The 20,827-nt window shown below is 43.5% G+C and overlaps 1 protein-coding gene across 2 annotated transcripts; it reads right to left on the bottom strand.

Annotated features, from left to right (window-relative positions):
- Positions 1-1,788: 1,788 nt before the first annotated feature.
- Positions 1,789-20,319, bottom strand: miip (migration and invasion inhibitory protein). 2 transcript variants are annotated; one of them, XM_078558033.1, is made up of 10 exons: positions 20,008-20,319; positions 19,529-19,757; positions 16,566-17,282; positions 16,047-16,152; positions 15,745-15,856; positions 14,193-14,260; positions 12,534-12,660; positions 9,423-9,519; positions 6,334-6,459; positions 1,789-4,046 (listed from the first exon to the last, which is right to left on the bottom strand). In XM_078558033.1, exons 2-10 carry the CDS (start codon positions 19,730-19,732, stop codon positions 3,915-3,917), a joined length of 1,689 nt encoding a protein of 562 aa, XP_078414159.1. In that variant the 5' UTR covers positions 19,733-19,757; positions 20,008-20,319; the 3' UTR covers positions 1,789-3,914. The 2 variants fall into 2 exon arrangements, with proteins under 2 accessions (XP_078414159.1, XP_078414158.1); XM_078558032.1 differs by having other exon boundaries at positions 16,566-17,285; positions 20,008-20,133.
- Between the last annotated feature and the right edge of the window lie 508 nt (positions 20,320-20,827).

Genomic DNA, 20,827 nt, shown 5'->3' on the forward strand with positions numbered 1-20,827 from the left:
CGCCAGTAGATTCACACAGGAAAGAGGCCATTCTTTTTCTCTACATGTGGGAACTGTTCACTTGCTCAGGGTATGGAAAAGGATTCATTAGTTCAACCCACCTGTTGACAATCAGCACATTCACAATGGAGCAAGGCGATTCACCTTCTCAGTGTGGGATTCATTTGTCAGACATGCTGACATATCAATGCATTCATACTGAAAGAACATTATTCACCCTGCTCTGTGTGCAGGAAAGGATTCACTCATTCAACCTGCTGTCATGAAAATATAATAATTCTCATAATATTGTGATTTATTGTAAACATGGCATTTGGATAGTTTCTGTACGTTAGTTTATATGTGGGATTTAATTGAATTGGAGACAGCTGGTCCGGAGGCTTTGAGTTATCAAAAATAAGCTATGTTTGAAATACTAAATACATAAACATGGCTGAAATTTTAGAATGTGAGGAAAATTTGCATTTTTAGATAAATTAGGGTAGTGTGAATTTCAGAGAGATGGTAGGATGTTACACTTACCCAGAAGAAGCTAAGCCAAACAGTGTGTTTATTTTTCCCAAAGGTTACTGATAAAATTAGTACTACGAAAGATTTATATTATGAGAAAAGTAAAGTCGCAAAAACATATGGGAACAATGGAATTTGCATTAAAAGGAAGAAACATGTATAAAGAAGATGAGGTTGTGTATCAGGGGGAAGAAATTCTAAGGTCTAACAAGTGTGAAAAGCCTTCAGCCTCTGCATCAAGTTGCTGCCTACAGGAACTGAAGCTGAGAAAACTTACTTTGAATTCTCTTATCCAGGGTATTGTGTTGCTTTGCATAGGTCTGTTTAAATCTATTTGTTTTTACTGCTGCCTTAACGGAGGTGTAACTGGGAGCCAGATTAATTAGGGTTTTAGGAGTTATTATAGTAGTAATTTGTAGACCTATGTACTTGAAATCTTTTCTTTTGTTAATAAATGGTTAATTTAGGTTTCTAAAAACCTCTGAAGTCGAGGTAGTGTTATTACTTCTGAATTCAGGGCACGCATCTTGAAATAAAATACAAATTGCAAAACAGTTGTGACTGGGTGATCAAGTTTTCCTCATGGATTTGATCCACCTGGCACACATCATCTGCCACGTCATAACACTGCAGACATCACGGCATTCACACTGGGAAGAAGTCATTCACCCGTCAGTGTGTGAGAAAGGATTCACTCAACTATCCCACATGTTGACACACTGTACACACTGGAGAGAAGCCAGTCACCTGTAATGTCTCTGGGAAGGGATTTGTTGATCCATTTGGCCTGATTTAAATACCAGCTCATTCACACTGGGGCAAAGTCTACTATCTGTGAGAAGAGATTCTCTTAGTCAGCTGGCTTGATGAAACATTAGCACACACACATTGGAGAGCCATCCACCAGTTCAGTACACAGGAAGTGACTGCCTCAGTCATCACACATTTTGACACAAGAATGTGATCAGACTAATGGCAGAGCTGTTAAACTTTGTTTGTGCAGGCTGTTAAAAAGCCCCATGACTTAACTCTGCATTATTATATCTTAATTTCATCTGTGTCTCGGTGATTGTAGACTCAAATAAGTCAGGTTCAAGGGTTAATGATTCACTTGAGGTTTGAGCTCAATGTAGCCTTACAATTCAGGTACAGTACTGAGGCAGTGCTGCACTGTTGGGAGGAGCCCCTCTTTCTTGAGATGTTAAACCAAAGCCCACCTGCCCTCTCAGGTGGATGTAAAAATCAAGTGGCACTATTGGAAGACCCAGGGAGTACACTAAGTGTGACCAATATTTATTCTTCAACCAACTGAATATCTGATCATCATCATTCCTGTTTGTGGGACCTTGCTGTGCACAAACTGGTAGCCACATTTCCTACATTGCAATAGTGACTATATTTTGAAAATACTTCATTGGATTTACAAAATATATACTGTGAAAGAAATCTTGATTATAATCACATTAGCACAAAAAAATTGGATATTCTTATTTTCATCGTAGAGCAAAGGTGTGGCACATCAGGTAACCAGATACTGCACAGCATGTTCAGAGTATGCTGGCTTCACAGATATAAAATAGTTTTATTGAGAAGGTTACAAACTGCAAAACTGATTGTAGTAAAAGATAACAATAAGAAGGCCTGAGCCAGCAGCCAGAACATCACACACTGCAAACAGTAATCGATCATTAAAACATTCAGGTTACAATTTCAAAGTCAGGGGGTCACACATCAATTGCAAATATCAGCAACTAAACATACTCACCAACCTGTCAATCAGGCCATACCCACAGGTGCTTCCTACCGCAAGTCTCACTGAGCAAATCTCTGGTAGAGAAAGCAAGATGTTACCCTCAACCTTTCACCTGGAGCAATTAAGATTAAACAGTTGGCCATTGTCACTCTTATACAGTTGCTGGACAGTGTGATTGCTAAAATTGCTCCAATCAGGCAGGTGTGGGAGGGTCACCTCCCAAATTCCATTTCAGAATTCCCTTAGTTTCCTCAATAGCCCAGCCAATCAGGGAGTATGCACAGGGCTTCTGCACTCCCAATCACACCACTCACCTCCTTCGTCCGTTTCAAATGATTCAACCAGTGATTTCTTATTGACCAAATTAAAATATATATTAAAAACACAAAAGATTTTTTAAAAAAAACTTTGGCAATCTCCCCAACCACCAACTGCAATTTGTTGCTCACTTGCTACAAGGCATACGTTCGCAGCACAGAAGGGTTAATATCCATCAATGACAACTGCACACATTATTACAGTAGAGCCACATGATGGACACACAGACACAGAGCATGCGATTGCACACTCACGCACAGACACATACAGCAAGGCAGCCATGCTCACGCCACAGGCAAACAGGGACAGAGAGTTTGCATTCACTAGTGGCAACTTCCAATTCCAGCTGTGCTCTCTCTGAGGAAGCCTTGGCACAATCAGCAATGGCAGGAACTTTCTTGGGATTCACCCAACTGACTACTGTATCTTTATTGGAAATTTGGAAATCCAGTTTAAGTGTGTAAATAGTATTTCTACCAGTCTTGCACCAGCTGATTAAGAGCACAACTTACAAACTGAGTACAGAATAAGCAATAAACTCAGATTCAGTCACATCTCAATATTGTGAGGGGAAACTGTACACAGAGCGAGCTCTCAGCACCTGTACACATGTGTCATGAGTATCACCTGACTGTATGTCCTGTGGCTGTATTTCACATTATTATTGAACTCTGCCTCACCACAGGTCTATTGCCGTGCTATTAGACATCGAATATTCAGCATCGCCATATGGTGCCTGGAATAGAGATGTGCAGGACCACACCATTGCTAGAAATACACAGCACTGCTCAGTCAAACAAGTTACTATTTGGCAGCGAGGTTGTTTTGAAACAAACTATTCACTGCCATTTATCTTTCTGGCACTGATGGGCCTGTTGTGTAAATTGAAACATTCTCTTTTCTTCTCCACCTTTACACCATTCACTTTACAATTCAATTCCAAATATACAGCCTGCTTTCCATGTATATTCCGATGGCATTTCCCGTTTGAACATACTTGTCTGGATTAGTCGTACCCAAAACACTTCTCTTAGACTGACTGGCTTGCTGTGTATTACCCCTATTCTAGTCTCGTTCCAACATTGACAATTCTTTTTGCTTTGAGCTGAGTTGATTTGCACAGCCAGGATTTGGTAGGGTGTTATTACAGTGAATCCAGCCAATGCCATCCGCACCTCTCCACCTCTTTACTTAGGCTTTCAATGGTCACTGCATGCAACTCATCTCCAAACCAGATTTCACTGATTAAAAACAGATTCAAAAATCCATGAGGTTGCAATGTAGGTGAATCAGCCTCCATATATGTGTGTATATGTCAAGTGGATGTTAGGTTCTAATAGACAGGGTAGGATGTTGAATTAGGTTTGTCCAGTCTCAGTCTCTGAAACTGGTAGCCTGTCAAACGTGAAAGGTTTAGCAGCTCATCTGACCTGGTCCCTCCAGCCACACGAGATGCAGCAGCACTCTGGAATACAAGCACAAAACACACACATGTTACTGGTTCAGCTGTTTCTTCGAAGAAATTAGAGGACAGAAGGAAGCTCTTTGCCAGCACAGGTCAAGCTTTGTGTTCCAAAGTCCCTGCTCGCTACATTTCCTAATTATGTTCATTTAATTCCCTTTTTAAATGCAGCGGAAGACACTGTACGGAATCATCCCAGATTTGCAGTGCGGTAGCAGGCGGGTAAAACGATGTTTTACCCACCAACCACAATGACTGGTTTTACATGCCATATTGTCCCCAACTTGCCGCATTAGTTATGCATTCCCAGGAAACGCCATTTCGATGGCAGGCGGGCTCTCTTTTGCCAGTCACACCATCACCTTGCTGCTTCATCAAGCCAGGCGCATATTTAAAGTCCAGCCCCGCGTGCACACACATCTCCGTGCTTCCAGCCCATGACAACTGCAGGGAGGTGTCCACAAAAGCCAAAATAACTGCAGCCCCCAGGTTTAGTGCCTTTTGGATGCCGTGGAGTCCCGCCACGAAGTCCTCTAACCCCGCTCTGGCCCAGGATAGGCAGAACCAGGCTTGGGAGGCAGTGGCAATCAGTGCCAATGCTGCACAGAAGAGGTTGGCCATCCAATGCATATAGCGGATGAATGATCTTATCCATGCAGCCAGGGTATGGTAACCATCTCATCACTCTAAACTCACACACTCAAGTCCATCACACATTCACTGGCATCTCACTCACTGCCAGCTCAAGGGACATAACCATTCATTCTCACACACATAACCTCATGTGCCCATCTGGCCTCATCTCCTCTGGAGACTGCCTCCTCCACCCTCACCATCTTGAGGCCACTTGCACAGATCAACATGTACCCCCCCACACACCCCTGGCTTACCTTCTTTCCACAGTACTACACTAGCCCTGCAGCCTCTTCCCTTGCCTGAGGCCACTTCTCCCCTTTTGCCAAGCAAGCCCTCGCCCTGCAGTCATTGAAAAGCCACCCAGATATGGCTGATCTGGTAGGTAGAGACCTGTTGTGAGCCCCCCTAAAAGTGACATGGTGCTGTGAAGCCTAGCACTGATGACTGCGAGTGCTGACCAAAGCAAGGTAGGCAAACAAACCTTGAAGTCGCAAACGAAGTACATCCTCCCAGGTACAGGTCGCTTATGTGCTGTTGTGAAACACATCGGCGTGTTTTCCCACCAATGTGGGCGTACGATCCAGCAAGGGGGTTGGGTGGCGGGGTGTGGTGTTGAGGGATGATTCCAGCCGACAGGCCTAATAATAATAGGCTGATGTATTACAATGAGGTTCTGATCTGATGACTGATAACGCGGCCCGCCATCAGCGGGCTGAGCGAATGATTGCAAACTGGTTTCATGTTGTCATGAAATCAATCGCTCTATATTGTTGGCTCATGCCACCGAACACACCCGACACCAGTGGGCATGGAAAATCCTGGTCTCAGTTTCAATCAGCTGCGAGAATACAATTCTACTCATGTAATGGAACTCAGTTGTACAGGTGTTGGTCACTACTTAGGGATGATAAAGATTATGAAGAAGAATGAGAAAGTTCATCTGGGCAAATTGTTCACTGAAGGGATTCAAATGTGAAGGGACAGAACTTAAACACGAAGAATCAAAGGGAAATCAAACACATATAGAGGCCATTGGAATTGTAAAATAAGTGAGGGAAAGTCAAGAGTAGATCAATGAGTTCAAGCAGATATATTATTGAAACATATAAAATCCTGAGGGAACTTGAAAGGGTAGATACCAGGAGGATGTTTTCCCTTGTAGGGGAGTCTAGAACTCGGGGCACAGTTTTAAAATAGGAGGTCTCCCTTTTAAGATGGAGATGAGAATTTTTTTTTTTGGGAGGGTCGTTAGTACGTGGAATTCTCTTCCCCAGGAAGCCGTGGAGGCTGGGTCACTGAATTTATTCAAGGCAGAGATAGATAGATCTTTAATAAACAAGGGAGTCAAGGGTTATGGGGTGGGGGGAGAGAACAGACGGGAAAGTGTAGTTGAGACCAGGTCAACCATCATCTTATTGAAAGGTGGAGCAGGCTGAAAGGGCTGAATGGCCTACACCTGCTCTTAGGTCTTATGTTCCTATGGGTTGTGTGTAGAGATGAAACCCTGTGGGGGTCTTTCCACATGAAGACTGAAAAATATTTAATGTTTTCCATGATCTTTTTCTCAGTGGTATTATTCAGTCACAGATCTCCAGAAACTATTCATTGGGCCCTACGAATGACAGACTATAGTATTACAGCATTAGCACCTTACCAGGTTGGAGAGGTTAAGGTCAAATGGTGAGGAAGGTTTTTTGGGTTCCACTGTGCTCCGCAAGTCCAGGGTGTTTGCAATAGGAGTGATGGAGGGCATGGTACTCTCCCAGCCCAAAAGACAATGCTGGAAGAGGTAAGACAGTGCAAGATCAGACTCACACAATGTGCCACACAATCAGTTACATTTTGACAGTATACAAAGGGCAACCATGCCCTCCACAGATGTCCATTTATATGCTCTTCCCAACACTGATTACTGATTGGGTGAGTCTTTTCTTCCTAATTCTGATCAATTGTAGCTCCATACTGCTAACTCTGCACAGGTTCTCCATACCAGATACCACTTTTGGTTTGACTATTTTTTATGCATTTTCCATTGCACTGTAAACATTAAACATTTTATCCAACTTTAACTGTTGGTATTCACAGGTTAAACACAAAAAATAAGGCTGTATATAGGTGTAAAAAAACTCTAATAGTTTTGTGCATGGAGATCCTGGTTGAAAGGTGAGGCTGTCATGGATTCAGCACACTCCAGACAGACAGTCCAAGTATATTAGATATTTATCATGGATAGAATAGTACTGTTAGGAATTCTAGCAAGAAATAACCCATTTATGCTGAGGATTCCATTTTGCGGTTAAAAGAAAGTTTTTGCAGAATCTGCTGAAACAGGCAATTACAGCAGAATCTCAAATTCTAATCTCCAATAGATATATCTATCTGTTTGAGGACTGTATGCTTACTTAGTCTGTACATGTAAGGATAGTGTTTGTTATGAGACCCACTCTCTGGAATACTGAGATGGTAGAAGCCAACAGTGAAAGTTATGGAGGTTGTACGATGCCTCTTAACTATAGGATAAAAAGTGATAACATTGGACAAAAGGTAAGGAAGGCCTGGGGGCTAATCCTAACCCTGGGATGAGTTTAGCAACCGTAGCATGAGGTGTCACACAACCTTCCTATAATTGTGTCTGTGTTGGCAGTGAGCATCAGTCCCTTTATTAAAACCTATAAGCAAGAACTATCATCTAGCACTGGTACAGAGATAACAGCTCCAAACTGGGATCTCTCTCAGTATTAATTAATTGGAAGGAAAATTATCAGATCAGGTCATAAGTTCGGAAGGTGATACTTTCCCAGAAATATCACTGACTTAATTGTAAAGTGGGCCTTCAATCAGTTATTGGAAATCCTGGATTATCTAGGGGAAGCATTTAAATTATGAAAGGCACATGAATGGGCACATTGTGAGATGTTTATTTTCCTGTATTTCTTCTTTCACCTTTGCTCTGGTTTACACCTCTCACACGTCCTCATTTTGTTCTTTTATCTCCTCTGTTTCTGTTTTTCTCTCTCTCTCTCTCTCCTTTCATTATGTTTTCCTATTATCACTTTCTCTTTCATCTCTCTCTGCAATTTGTCTTTGCAGCACTTTCTCAATGCTGTAGGACTTGCACAGCTGCATGTTGAGATTGCAGGGCTAGGAACAAGTCATTGAAAGGGTGAATGTCATCAGTGAAGTTCGTAAGAAAGCTTTGTTCCCAGCAAACCAATCACATGGGCATAATGCTGAGGGCAGCATTTGACAAGACTGACACAGACTTCAGCCAACCAGGCGAAAGCTCGGGTCTTAACCTCATTACATTGGTCCAACCATGGACAAGACAGCTGAATTCCAGAAGTGAGGTGAGAATGATTGCCCTTGGCATCAAGTCAGCATTTTATCAAATGTGGCATTAAGGAGCCCTGACAAAATTGAAGTTAAAAGGAATCAGGGTAAAACTTCCCAGTGGTTGGAGTCACACCTAGCACAAAGGAAGGATGGTTGTGATTGCTGGAGGCCAACCATTTCAGTCCCAGGATGTCACTGCAGGAGTTCCTCAGGGTAGTATTCTTGACCTCAGCTGTATCATCAGTGACCTTCCCTCCATCATAAGCTCAATGTTCAGTACTTTCACAGTTCCTCAAATACTGAAGCAGTCCATGTCCATATGCAGCAAGACCTGGATAACATTCAGGCTTGGGCTGATGGCAAGTGACATTCACACCACACAAGTGGCAGGCAATGACCATCTCCAACAAGAGAAAATCTCACCATTGCCCCTTGACATTCAATGGCATTACCATTGCTGAATATGCAACTATTAACATCCTGAGGGGTTACCATTGACTAGAAACTGAACTGGACCAGCCATACAAATACTGTGGCTACAAGAGCAGGTCAGAGACTGGGAATTCTGAGGGGAGTAACTCACCTCCTGACTCCCCAAAGCCTGTCCACCATCTACAAGGCACAAGTCAGGAGTGTAATGGAATACTCTCCACTTGCCTGGATAAGTGCAGCTTCAATAGCACTCAAGAAGCTTGACACCATCCAGGAGAAATGCAGTCTGTTTGACTGCCGTCCCGCCCATCAACTTAAATATTCGCTCCCTACACCAGCAGTGTGTACTATCTACAAGATTCACTGCAGCAACTTACCAAGGCTCCTTCAAAGCACTTTCCAAACCAGTGACCTCTACCACCTAGAAGACAAGGGCAGCAGACATATGGGAACACAACCACCTGCAAATTCTCCTCCAAGCCACACACCATCTTGACTTGGAACTATATCACCATTCCTCCACTGTCGCTGGATCAAAATCCTGAAAACCCCTTCCTAAGAGCACTGTGGGGTTCTTATACTACAGGGACTGCAGCAGTTCAAGAAGGCAGCTCGCCACCACCTTCTGAAAGGCAATTTGAAATGAGCAACAAATGCTGGCCTTGTCAGCTATGGCCACATCCCACGAAAGAATAAAAAGAATTACCAACCCCTGTGGCTAATTTTATTAAAACCATCATAGCTACTGGAACTATCAACTTGGTCATAATCAGGGCACCTAGAATTCTGCAATCATAGACAAGGGGCCAATGGTATATTAAAACCATCATAGCCACTGGAACTGATCAAGATCACAACTTGGTCACAATCAGGGAACCTAGGATTCTGCAATCTCATCCAGGGCCCTCACATATTATTGAATGGACAAGGCTGATACTTTAGACAAAGTTCAAGCAAGTAAGTGTGTGAAAGACTCACCGAAGGCAGTGACAGACTGTCAGTGGGATCAAAGCTCTTCCTACGATGCGGCTTGTATTTATGCGGAGGGAGCAGGGTTGATCTGGGTACGCTGACTCTGAAAATGATACAAACACAGAATAAGTCTGATCAATTTGCAGCCCAGCCTAGATACCGCTCTCAATAAGAACACTACCGCTTACAGATCCTGGCCAAAACTGATACCTGCAAACTCTGCTCTACAGTTCAGAGAGCCATGAACAAAATATATAACACATGAACATTTGAGAAACCTTACTGCTTTACTTCAGTTATTGCCAATATCTGCATCACATCATAATTGCCTGTTCAGCATGTATGCTGAAGGAAGGGCAAGTTGACGGAGCTCTTTCTTCTCACTGATAATAAGCGTGAGGGAACCAAGGAGCAGTATCACTTTCAGTTTTTAGTGAGAGGGAAAAGTCAATTGTGTGAGACATCAACACCAGATTCAGAAAGAACAAAAAAAAACAGACCCAGGACTAGTGGTCACTAAATCAGTCAAATCAGTTGCTATTACTCAGGATTTAGGGATTGTTACTGCTATTTTGGTACTACATTCCATTATTCCATCTGCCTTTTCTATTAATCAATATCAGTGACTGGTTTTAAAAGCCTTTAACAAAATAATTTGTATGCATTAGGTATACACGGCTAAAGTATATCAGCAGGGCCTATAATGTGTGTTGTCATCCTTGGCTACCATTCACTGCACAGTTAGAGGTGAAAGTTATCACTGGCTCTCAGTCCAATAATGCCATTGTACTCAGATTTCACCAGCGCTGATACACTATTAGTTTATATACATTTCATGTTACAGAGGAAGATATCACAGAATCCCACAGCAGAGGAAACCGTTTGGCCTATCACACCTGTACCAGCTCTTTGAAAGAGCTCTCCAATTACTCTCACTCCTCTCCTCTTTCCCGACTGAATTGCAAGATTTTTCCTTTTCAAGTATTTATTCAATTCCCTTTTTAAAATTATTATTGAAACTGCTTTTACCATCTTTTTAAGTATGCATTCCAGATTATAACTCACCAAGTAAAATCATTTTCCCATGCCCCCTCTAGTTCTTTCACCAGTTACCTTAAATCTGTGTCCTCTGGTTACCAATCCATCTGCCACTGTAAACAGTTCCTCCTCATTTACTCTATCTAAATTCTTCATGATTTTTAACATCTCCATTAAATCATCCCTTAACATTCCCTGCTCTAAAGAGAACAATGCCAGTTTTTCTCTCTTTCCACATAACTAAGTCTTTCAACCCTGATACCATTGTAGTAAAACTCTTCCGCATCTTCTCTAAGGCTTTGACATCCTTCCTAAAGATGATGCCCAGAATTAGTTAGGGCCTAACCAGTGGTTTATAAAGATTTAGCATAACTTCTTTGCTTTTGTACTCTATGTCCCTATTTATAAAGCCAAGGGTCCTGAATGCTTTTTGAAACAGTCTTTTCAGTTTATCCTGTTGCCTACGAGGAAAGGTTGAGCAGGTTGGGCTTATACTTATTGAATGAATGAGAAGTGATCTGACTGAAACATATAAAACTCTGGCAGGGTTGATGCTGAGAGGATGACTCCCCTCATGATTCTCCTCATGGGGAATCTAGAACTAGTGGGCAAAATTTCAGAATAAGGGATCTCCCATTTAAGATGGAGATAAAGATGAATTTCTCCACTGAGCATGATTAGTATTTGGAATTCTGTACCCCAGAGAGCAGTGGAGACTGGGTCATTAAATATATTCAAGACTGAAAATGCTGGAAAATCTCAGCAGGTCTGGCAGCATCTGTGGAGAGAGAAACAGAATTAACGTTTTGAGTCTGTATGACTTCTTCAGAGCTTTTAGGAAAATGATGTTGAGGCCATGATCTTATTGAATAGCAGAGTAGGTTCAAGGGGACAAATGGCCCATTCCTGGTCCTATTTCTTAATTCAGCAAGGAATCAAGAACTTATGAACCTGACATTTATCATCAGCCTTCTTTTTCTGGTTCATTTTAATTTCTTTCCCGCTCATGGGAATGTGTCAAGTCCGCACTGAACCATCTCTTTGAAAAGTCTCCCCTTTGCTCAATTTACAGCTTTACCTGCTAATCTTCCTTCCAATCCATCTGGGCCAGATCCCTTTTCAACTCAGTGAAATTTTCTCTCTTCCTTTTGAGTACCTTCACCTTTGAGTGCTCCTTGCCCTTTTCCATAACTACTCTAAACCTAATGACATTCTTAGATAATAGATATACACCGGGACCCTGCTATAATGCAGTCAACTATAGCACAGAACTCTGTAACATGGGTCCATCTGCAAATATGGCCAAAAGTCTCTCCCCAACTATGAATACAGCCAACCATTTTAAAAAGAAAAGAAAGCAAACATTTAGTTATGTGGTTCATTTTAAACATTACCTGCTTTATTCCTTTATTTTGGAGCATGAGGACTGGAAACTGCAGGGATCTGCACACAATATTGGCCCTGGTACTGGTGGGAGCAAGCCTGAGTGCTGGGTACCAGCTATGAAATAACGTGCTCTCGAGGTAGGGACTCCATGGACCACATTATAGTATGGTCCCAATGTATAATCTTACATCAGTGAACACTGTCCTGTCAACTCTTGCCATTATAAATTCCTATGACCACATTTATAGTGGAAACTATGTAAACTCGTTACTCAATAATTACACTACACACCCATTGGGTATCCTACAGCACCAGTTTCAATTAAAAACATGGACTGAGGAATTAATGATAGGAATATAGAAAATAGAACAGAATGTATGCCTTTAAAATGGGAACTGATTTACATCTATGACATGATCTCATTATCTGCAGCCTCTAACCTCACTCCACCTGAAACAAAGCCAGAGTCTGAGAATTAGTAAGAACAAAAACATGAACCTGGAGTCTCAGTGGAATCAGACTCTGTTGTCTTTTGAAATTTTCTAGACTCCTTCTCCGTGAACACCCACCTCAGTTTGTGCTTCAGACACCATGGCCACTGTTTTATAAATAGCTTTGTGTCTAAAATTTAAATCTACGCAATGGAAAGTTGAAACTGAAGTGTGGTGTGTGCAGTGATGGATGGAGTCTCACCGAACATAAGCAGGCTCTTCCATAGTGTGTGGTCGCTTCGATTTGGGAGTTTTACAAATGGGACAGACTGCCGCTGGTTCCAGTGGGACTGCAAACAGGCGACTATTAACACGGTAAGAGTGAGTGCCTGAAAGAATCACAGTCACAAATTTAAGAAAATTTTATCTTATGCAGATTCACAGTTGTCAACTGGCAAAATCACTGCAACAGGTCAGTCTACAGCCCAAACACGGACACTATGCAGGGCTGCTCTGTAGTTTCCCCAAAACCTGGTTATAAAGACTGCCCTTCACCTGGGGTCAACAATCACAAGTAGTCTTTTGGTAGCACAGAACTTGAGTATTACTGAAGACATTTTTCTAAAGCTTTTCAAGTTGCACTCATCAGGACAATCACAAGGATACCAATGACAGGGGAAGCAACAACTTTATACTGTATGAGAAAAGAATGCTGATTGGTTGGCAAGTGGACTCTAATTGGTAGAGGCGTTGCCATGGAGAATGCACCAATTAATGGTGACTGACAGTTAACTGCTAACCCATTGTTTGAAATTTAAACCAGGCAACTTGACTTTGATCAGTAAAGGCATTGCCCTGAGGAATGAGCCAGCAAATGGCTATCACTTATTTTATTTAGCTGAAACAGGCTCGCAGTGTGGCACACTTGCATGTACTGGAAGCTATATATATTAATACACAAGGCCCTGTTCTTTGCAGACAGAAAGAACACATACACTTGTTTCAGCTAAACAAAATAAGTGAAAGCCATTTGCTGGTTCAGGTCCACTTGCCAACCAATCAGCACTCTCTTCTCATACAGTATAAAGTTTTTGCTTCCCCTGAAACTGGTATTCTTGCGATTGTCTTGATGAGTACAAGATGAAAAGCTTCGACAAAATGTCTTTCTTCATCAATACCCAAGATCACAATCACCCAGTTTCAAGTTCTGTGGAATGTGAACATGTGGCGTCACATTCAGTTTTTTAAATTTGTTCTTGTGATGTGAACAACACTTACAATTTAATACCCATCTCAAGGTGGTCTGGAAGGGTTGAGGAGTTCAGGTTGCCTCAGCTTCTCCTGAAGCTGCTGAATCTCACTGGGGTTCAGGGCCCTCCTCTCCACAAGGCACTTACTCTCACTGGTGTTCAGCTCCCCTCCAAACCTGAATATGCCAACTAAAGCAAAAAATAGATTTGCATTTATATAGCACCTTTCACAACCATTGGAAGTCCCAAAACACTTTACAAACAATGAAGTACCATTGAAGTGCAGTCACTGTTGTAATGTAAATTAATTATTTTAATCTAATGTCATTGCCATTGGCCAGCCATCACTACTTGGCAAAATGGCCAATTGTCCTGTGCTGCCTCGAGTTAATGTCAGCAGGCAATTTGACAATGGAGACATCACAGTCGATCCTATCCTAACTTGTGACCTAAACAAGCATTGGAATGTGATAAAAAGCAGGAATTCTGGCTGATTTTCCCTCCCTAGCGCAGATATTGTGATTAGTTGTAGCTCCTACAACACAGCACAGGCCAAGCATGGCATCCATGATACAACACACAGCACCTTTATCCATTCAGCCCTCACAGGAACAAACCATCCCAGCTTTAACACATTTTGAACACAATCTCCAAGCAGAATGGTTACTCACACTGGTGGATGTGACGGTTGTAGTCGAGCTTCTCCTGATCTGCGGCCTGAACATTGAGTTCCTCTGTCCTAAAAAGTGAAAGAATAAGATGAAGGGCCCACCACTGTTCTAAATACTTACGTTGTTAATCAGATTCTAACTATCTTCTGGGCAAGGGGGAACTAACACAAATCAGCCAGAGTTCCTAATCATTAACCTGTAATCCCCAAGTTAGTGAGAACCTGGGTTCCTGTTCCTGTTAACTGCCCTGCCGGGTTAGAAAAACATTTAATAAATCATAAGGACAGTTCGTTGGTGGCTGGATAGTAGAGGCAAATCAGAAATCAGTGAATGTTCTCTTGCAGAATAAAGAGAGTTTTGTTGAATCCCTTTTTTTCCAATTCTTTCTCTCAATGTTGCCATCGCTGGCTAGGCCAGCATTTATTGCCATCCCTAATTATCCTTGAGAAGGTGATGGTGAGCAGCCTTCTTGAACCGCTGCAGTCCATGTGGTGCAGGTACACCCACGGTGCTGTTGGGAAGGGAGTTCTAGGATTGAGATCCAGTGACAGTGAGGGAACAGTGATGTAGTTCCAAGTCAGGGCGGTGTGTTGCTTGGAGAGGAATTTGCAGGTGGTGATATTTACAGGCATCTGCTGTCCTTGTCATTCTAGGTGATAGAGGTCAAGAGTTTGGAAGGCGCTGTCGAAGGAGCACTAGGTAAGTTGTTGCAGTGCATCTTGTAGATGGTACACACTGCTACCATTGTGCATCGGTGGTGGAGGGAGTGAATGTTGAAGATGGTGGGTGGGGTGCTAATCAAGCAGGCTGCTTTTTCCTGGATGATGTTAAGTTTCTTCAGTGTTGTTGGAGCAGCACTAATCCAGTCAAGTGCAGAGTATTCCATCACGCTCCTGACTTGTGCCTTGTAGAGGGTGGACAGGCTTTGGCAAGTCAGGAAGTGAGTTACTCACTGCAGAATTCCTAGTCACTGACCTGCTCTTGTAGCCACGGTATTTATATGGATAGTGCCATATATGGTCAATGGTAACCCCCTAGGATGTTGATAGTGGGAGATTCAGCGATGGTAATGCCATTGAATGTCATGGGGAGATGGTTGGATTCTCTCTCGTTGGATATGGTCATTGCCTGGCATTTGTGTGGCGCGAGTGTATCTTGCCACTTATCAGCCCGAAGCCTGAATATTGCCCAGGTTTTGCTGCATATAAACACGGACTGCTTCAGTATCTGAAGAGTCATGAATAGTGCTGAGCACTGTGCAATCATCCCCACTTCTGACCATATGATGGAGAGAAGGTCATTGATGAAGCAGCTGAAGATGGTCAGGCCTAGGACAGTACCCTGGAGAAGCTCTGCAGCAAAATCCTGGGACTGCGATGATTGAACTCCATCAACCACAACTATCTTCCTTGAGCTAGGTGTGACTCCAGGCAGTGGAGAGCTTTGTCCTGGATTCCCATTGTTGATGCTGTCTCATCCAGTACATTCCCAGCTCTGACTTACTTCCCCTACATACATTATTCCCCCCCAGACAACACTGACTCATACTTACTCCATGTACTCCCGGTGCACACATTCTTCCTTATTCACCCGTCGGAAGTCCTGCAGTTCCATAAAATACTCCTCGGATTTTTCTGACATTGGTGAGTCAATGTCTATCAGACCTGATGAGGACAAAGCAGAAATTAAATATCATCGATCCTGTGCTCAAGAGAGATCGCACAGCACACCAAGAGAAACGAACAGCAAAACAGACAGGGCAAGAACAAGATCACTTGAAACATTGACCTGCCCCTCAGCCAAGTGGGCAGTTAATAAGTCGTAGGGCAATTACAACATAGCCCAACACGTTACCTGCTATCCAATCGTAGCCCAGGAAGGGTCGCATTGCCTGAACCTCTGCTCTGAGGCTGGACTCCTCTTTTGGAGACAGGAATGTGACATGACCCACATCGTCCGCCTGCGAGTTAAACAGGAAAGTTTAATAGTCTGAGCTGCATTGACCAACAGCATGTCTGGAGGAGACATCAGCCTGCTATCCCTCTACCAATGACGACTGGTGTAATCTCAGCATACACCATGTACCCCACAGTGACAGAGAGCAGCTTATAGAAGCAAAGGAGGTCAGTCGATGCAACCCACACCGTCATTTGATTAAGAAGCCACTGAGGCCATTTCAGCCTCATCCCAGTCCTGTCATGGTTCCTGTATCCCTCCACTCTGGCTGGAAATGCAGCTGGTTACCTATAACCAAGTATAACTCCAACTGATGATGTAGAAGCTGATTCTACAGATGCTCTTGGCTCTGAAGTGCCTAACCTGGGAAAAGCTTGTGCAATGAATGTCAGTAGTAAAATGAAGAAGGCCTCCTACCTTTGCCACCTTATCACGAGATCCTAAGAGAATTGATTTTGGCTTCTGAGTATCTCTGATAAACTGCTCTCTGTGTCGATCATTGCCCTCATCCAACAGCCGGTCCACATACAGTGGCGGCTCCAGCTTTGACCTTGGCTTTGGGTTCTCACAGAGGGTCTGCAAGAACCGGGAATGATGACTGGGGCTGTTTCCCTTGTAGCTGGTTCCACCTGTGCTTGACTGTCCTGGAATGGGGGGCTCAGGCTCTCTTGTTAACCTTGGGGCCAAGGGGGGCTTGGTAAAAGGAGTTGAACATTTAAAAGTTTTTGCAACATGGCCATCAGACAGCAAGTTGCAGGGGATGCTTCGGAGTCTGCGCTCCGGCTTTAGTTTGTTCAGTGTCTCCACTGGGGTGAGGCTCTCTTTCGGCAGAAGTCTTATTGATGAAAAACAGTTTCGTTCTACTTTGGGAATCGTTCCAGCCTCACCGCCAGGGAGCCAGTCAAGCAGCTCCATGTCTGCTCCATCCCCTGCACCAAACATCCAGCCTTGCTTCCTGGCTCTGCACACCGAGGGACTGTAAAGTGCAGCTCGAGAGGCTTCCCTTTTCTTTTGGGATTCAGTCACAACCACTTCACTGGGCTGCTGTGATCCATCATCACACATCTCTTGCCCTGGCAGTTCTGAATCAGCCTGGTCCTTCAAATTGGGGTTCTTCAGTGAGCTGGCATCTTCCTGCTGAAAGAAGTCAGAATGTTGTGTTTAGGCCAGTGAGAACACAAGGCAGTAACCAGCCTTAAACATTGCCCTCACAGCTTGGATTCAAATCCAGCTCGCAGATACAGAGCCACAATGGCAAATTCAAACTGAGAAAATATAACTCAAATCAAACAGTTCAAAATCCAGATCATTTGATAGTTCAGTTAGTTAGAGACCTGAAGGGTAGCAGGTGTGAGATCAATGAATATCACACCAATAGCCTTTCAGCTACCAGAGCCTGTTTTTAGGCTAATTTATTCTGCATCTACCTGATGTCGGAACATTTGATGGGACGGTATGCAATAACAACTTGCATTTATAAAGTGCCTTTCGTGTAGCAAAACGTCCCAAGGTGCTTCACAGAAACATTATAAAACAAAATATGACATTGAGTTACATAAGGAGACATTAGGGAAGATGACTAAAAGCTTGGTCAAGGAGGCAGGTTAGAAGAGAGGGATGCAGAGACTGAGCAGTTTTGGAAAGGAACTTCAGAGCTTAGATCCTAGGTAGCTGAAGGCAAGGGTGCCAATAGTAGGACAGTTACAATCAGGAATGCGCAAGAGTTCAGAACTGGAGGAGCTCAGATATCTCAGAGGGTTCTTGGGCTGGAGGAGGTTAGAGACAGGTGTTAGAATCTCTCTTGAGATTGAATTTCTCTTAAAATGGAAGGGCATGACATGATCTGGACATTTGAATGCTAATCTGGGATTTTTGTTTTAAAAACAGAAGGTCATAAATTCACCTTGGAACTGTCAGCAAGCAGGCCTCTTCCAATAAATCACCTGAGCTTTATGGTACTTGAGAAAGATCTGGTTGGTTGTTTTGAACTGCAATCACTTTAACTGATGGAGGAAAAAAAACTGAAAAGGAAGACTTGTAACTTGCTGGAAGTCACGTGTGAGAGAAAAGAAACTTAAGTTGTAAAAGTGCTTGTTTTGAAGGCACTTTTTGTTGGGCAACAAGCTGAGGAAGGAAGGCTACCCTAACTGGCTCCCTCTCTACCTTGCCTAGAATGTGTATCAACCTGTAGCCAGAGAACCCTCATCTGAGTGTAACTAGTCTGCAGTTGGATCTGCAAAGCTGAAACCAGTTGGTGAGAGCTTCCAGACATCCACCGGGACCAGTCTTCACATCAAGGAACTTCAGGTCGACAGCGCTGAGTCCCTGCAGACTTTATCCTCTATTTTATAATGCCCATCCTCCAAAGCCCACCTCTACAGAGAGACTCTTATCTGTTTGTCCTTTGCTTGTCTGTGTGGGTGCTGGGGAATTCTTTAGGAAGAGATAGATGGTTATACTTCCCAATTACAACTGTGTGTTAACCAGTACTCGCAAATTGTTAAAAGAAGTTTCGTTTTGTAACACAGGGAGGAGTGAGACCATGGAAAGATTTGAAAAGAATAAGTATTTTAAAATCAATACAGTGCTCGTCTGGGAGCCAATGCAGTCAGTGAGTCAGGGCTGATGGAGGAATGGGGACCTGGTGCAAGGTAGGACACAGGCAGCAGAATTTTGGACAAGCTCAAGTTTATGGAGGGTGGAAGATGGGACGCTGGCCCAAAGAATATTGGAATAGTCAAGTCTAGAGGTAACAAAGGCATGGATGAAGATTTCAGCAGCAGATGAGCTGAGGGCAGGGCCAGAGATAGGCAATGTTGCAGAGGTGGAAGTAGGCAGTCTTGGCGTTGAAGAGAATATATCTTTGGAAGCTTATCTCTGGGTCAACTATGTCAACAAGTTTGCAAACAGTCTGATTCAGCTCCAGACAGCAGCCAAGAAGGATGGAGTTGGTGGCTAGGGAACACAGTTTGTGGCAGAGATCAAAAGCAGTTGTTTCTGACTTTCCAAAATTTAATTGAAGAAAATTTTCGCTTACTGGATGTTGGACAATCAGTGCGACAAATTTATAACTGTGGAGGGATTGAGAGAGGTAGTGGCAAGTTCAAGTTGAGAACTCTGCTCTGTATCCAACTCATGCTGCCCCAGCCCCAGAAATGATTGATGAGATAATGTAGAGGGAACCTTACTCTGTATTTAAGTTATGCTGTCCATCAGGGCACATTTGATGGGACAGGGTTGAACTACTAATTCTTTTTTTTTAAAAAAAGCTAATATGTTTAATATTTGCATTGAAGAATAAAAATGAGTTATAAGCTTCTCATTATCACATTACAGCATTGAATACTGAATTTTGTTGACAATATGGAACCTACACCTACCTCAAACTTGTTATCATAGTCGTTTCCTTGGGAGTCTGCAGCACATCTGTTCTGTGCTGAGCTGAGGTCAGCTGGACAGAGCTCACTGACACTCTCAGGAGGCAGGAGTACACTCCATGGAGCCCTGAGCCGTTCCACCCTCAGTTTCTGCAGTAAATGTTTGTTCTGATCTCGAAGGAACTGCAGATGGTCAGAGTGTGACATCTTCCAACAGGTAACTCAGCATTTGCTGCAAATAAGTGCAGGGAAAAAAAGAATTGCATTTAAATAGCACTTTTCCTGACCTCACAATGTTCTAAGGCACTTTACAACCAGTGAAGTACCTTTGAAGTGCAGCCACTGCTGTAGTGTAGGAAACTCGACATACAATTTGTGCACACCAATGTCCCACAAACAGCAATCTGATAATGACCAAGGATCTGTTTTTAAGGTGTTGATTGCAGAATGAATATCGATTGGGACACCAGGAAATAACTCACCTGCTCGTCTCCAAAACAGTGTATCAACGGGAGGGGCCTCGGTTTAACGTCACTTCCAAAAGAGGGCACCTCCCAAAGTGTAGAACTCCCTCAGTATCAGTGTCAGCTTGGACCTTTGTGCTCAAGTCTCTGGAGTGGGACTTGAACCCACAAGCTTCTGAGTCAGAAACGAGAATGCTCCTAGAGGTCCATTTGGGAAAAACTGGACCAGAAGAACAAAAGGAGTAAGTGGTAAAGCCCCAGCGTTCAAGTACCTATAGTGCTGGGAATCGGAAATACCCAGGAACTGCAACCACAGTGGGAGAAGCTCCGGGGCCCAACGGGCTGGTAATAACCGCCGCTGAGCCGCTCACTGCCGAGGTGGGCGGCTGTCGGTTAGCATCGTGCCCGCTCCAGGGTCGGACTCCCGGAGACCTCCAACTCCCCGGGCTTCTCACTCTCGGTACCTCGGGCCACCGTTTGATGGACCGTTTTTTCCCCGCTGTTGAGCCCTCGAAGCGAGCGACGCAGCAAGCTGCTCTCTGATTGGTTGGATGGTCACCCTTATGTCACTGTCTGATAGGTCAGGCTGGCTGTCTGTCAGCAAACGCGGATTCCTTATTGGTCTGTGTACCGATGGGGGCGTCCATGAGTGACAAATGAATGGAAGGCACTTCATGTACAAACTTGATTGTAAGTAACACACTGGGCCATGCAACCTGAACGCCTGGCTTGGCCTGGCCATTGTAGCTCGGGCAGGATTATACCAACAGGCAACTTTCTCCACGGGGTTTTTTTTTTACATAGAATAGCTGTCAGTGCCTAGGATTGCTTTCCCTCC

Source organism: Cetorhinus maximus, chromosome 15 (assembly GCF_964194155.1).
Source record: "Cetorhinus maximus chromosome 15, sCetMax3.hap1.1, whole genome shotgun sequence".
NCBI classification, from domain to species: domain Eukaryota; kingdom Metazoa; phylum Chordata; class Chondrichthyes; order Lamniformes; family Cetorhinidae; genus Cetorhinus; species Cetorhinus maximus.

Coding starts and splice junctions, on each gene's coding strand:
- miip (XM_078558032.1), bottom strand. CDS start 19,732: ATGTCACACTCTGACCATCTGCAGTTCCTTCGAGATCAGAACAAACAT. Junction 17,286..19,528: donor ACTATGATAACAAGTTTGAG/GTAGGTGTAGGT, acceptor GACTTCTTTCAG/CAGGAAGATGCCAGCTCACT. Junction 12,661..14,192: donor CAACCGTCACATCCACCAGT/GTGAGTAACCAT, acceptor TGATTCTTTCAG/GCACTCACTCTTACCGTGTT.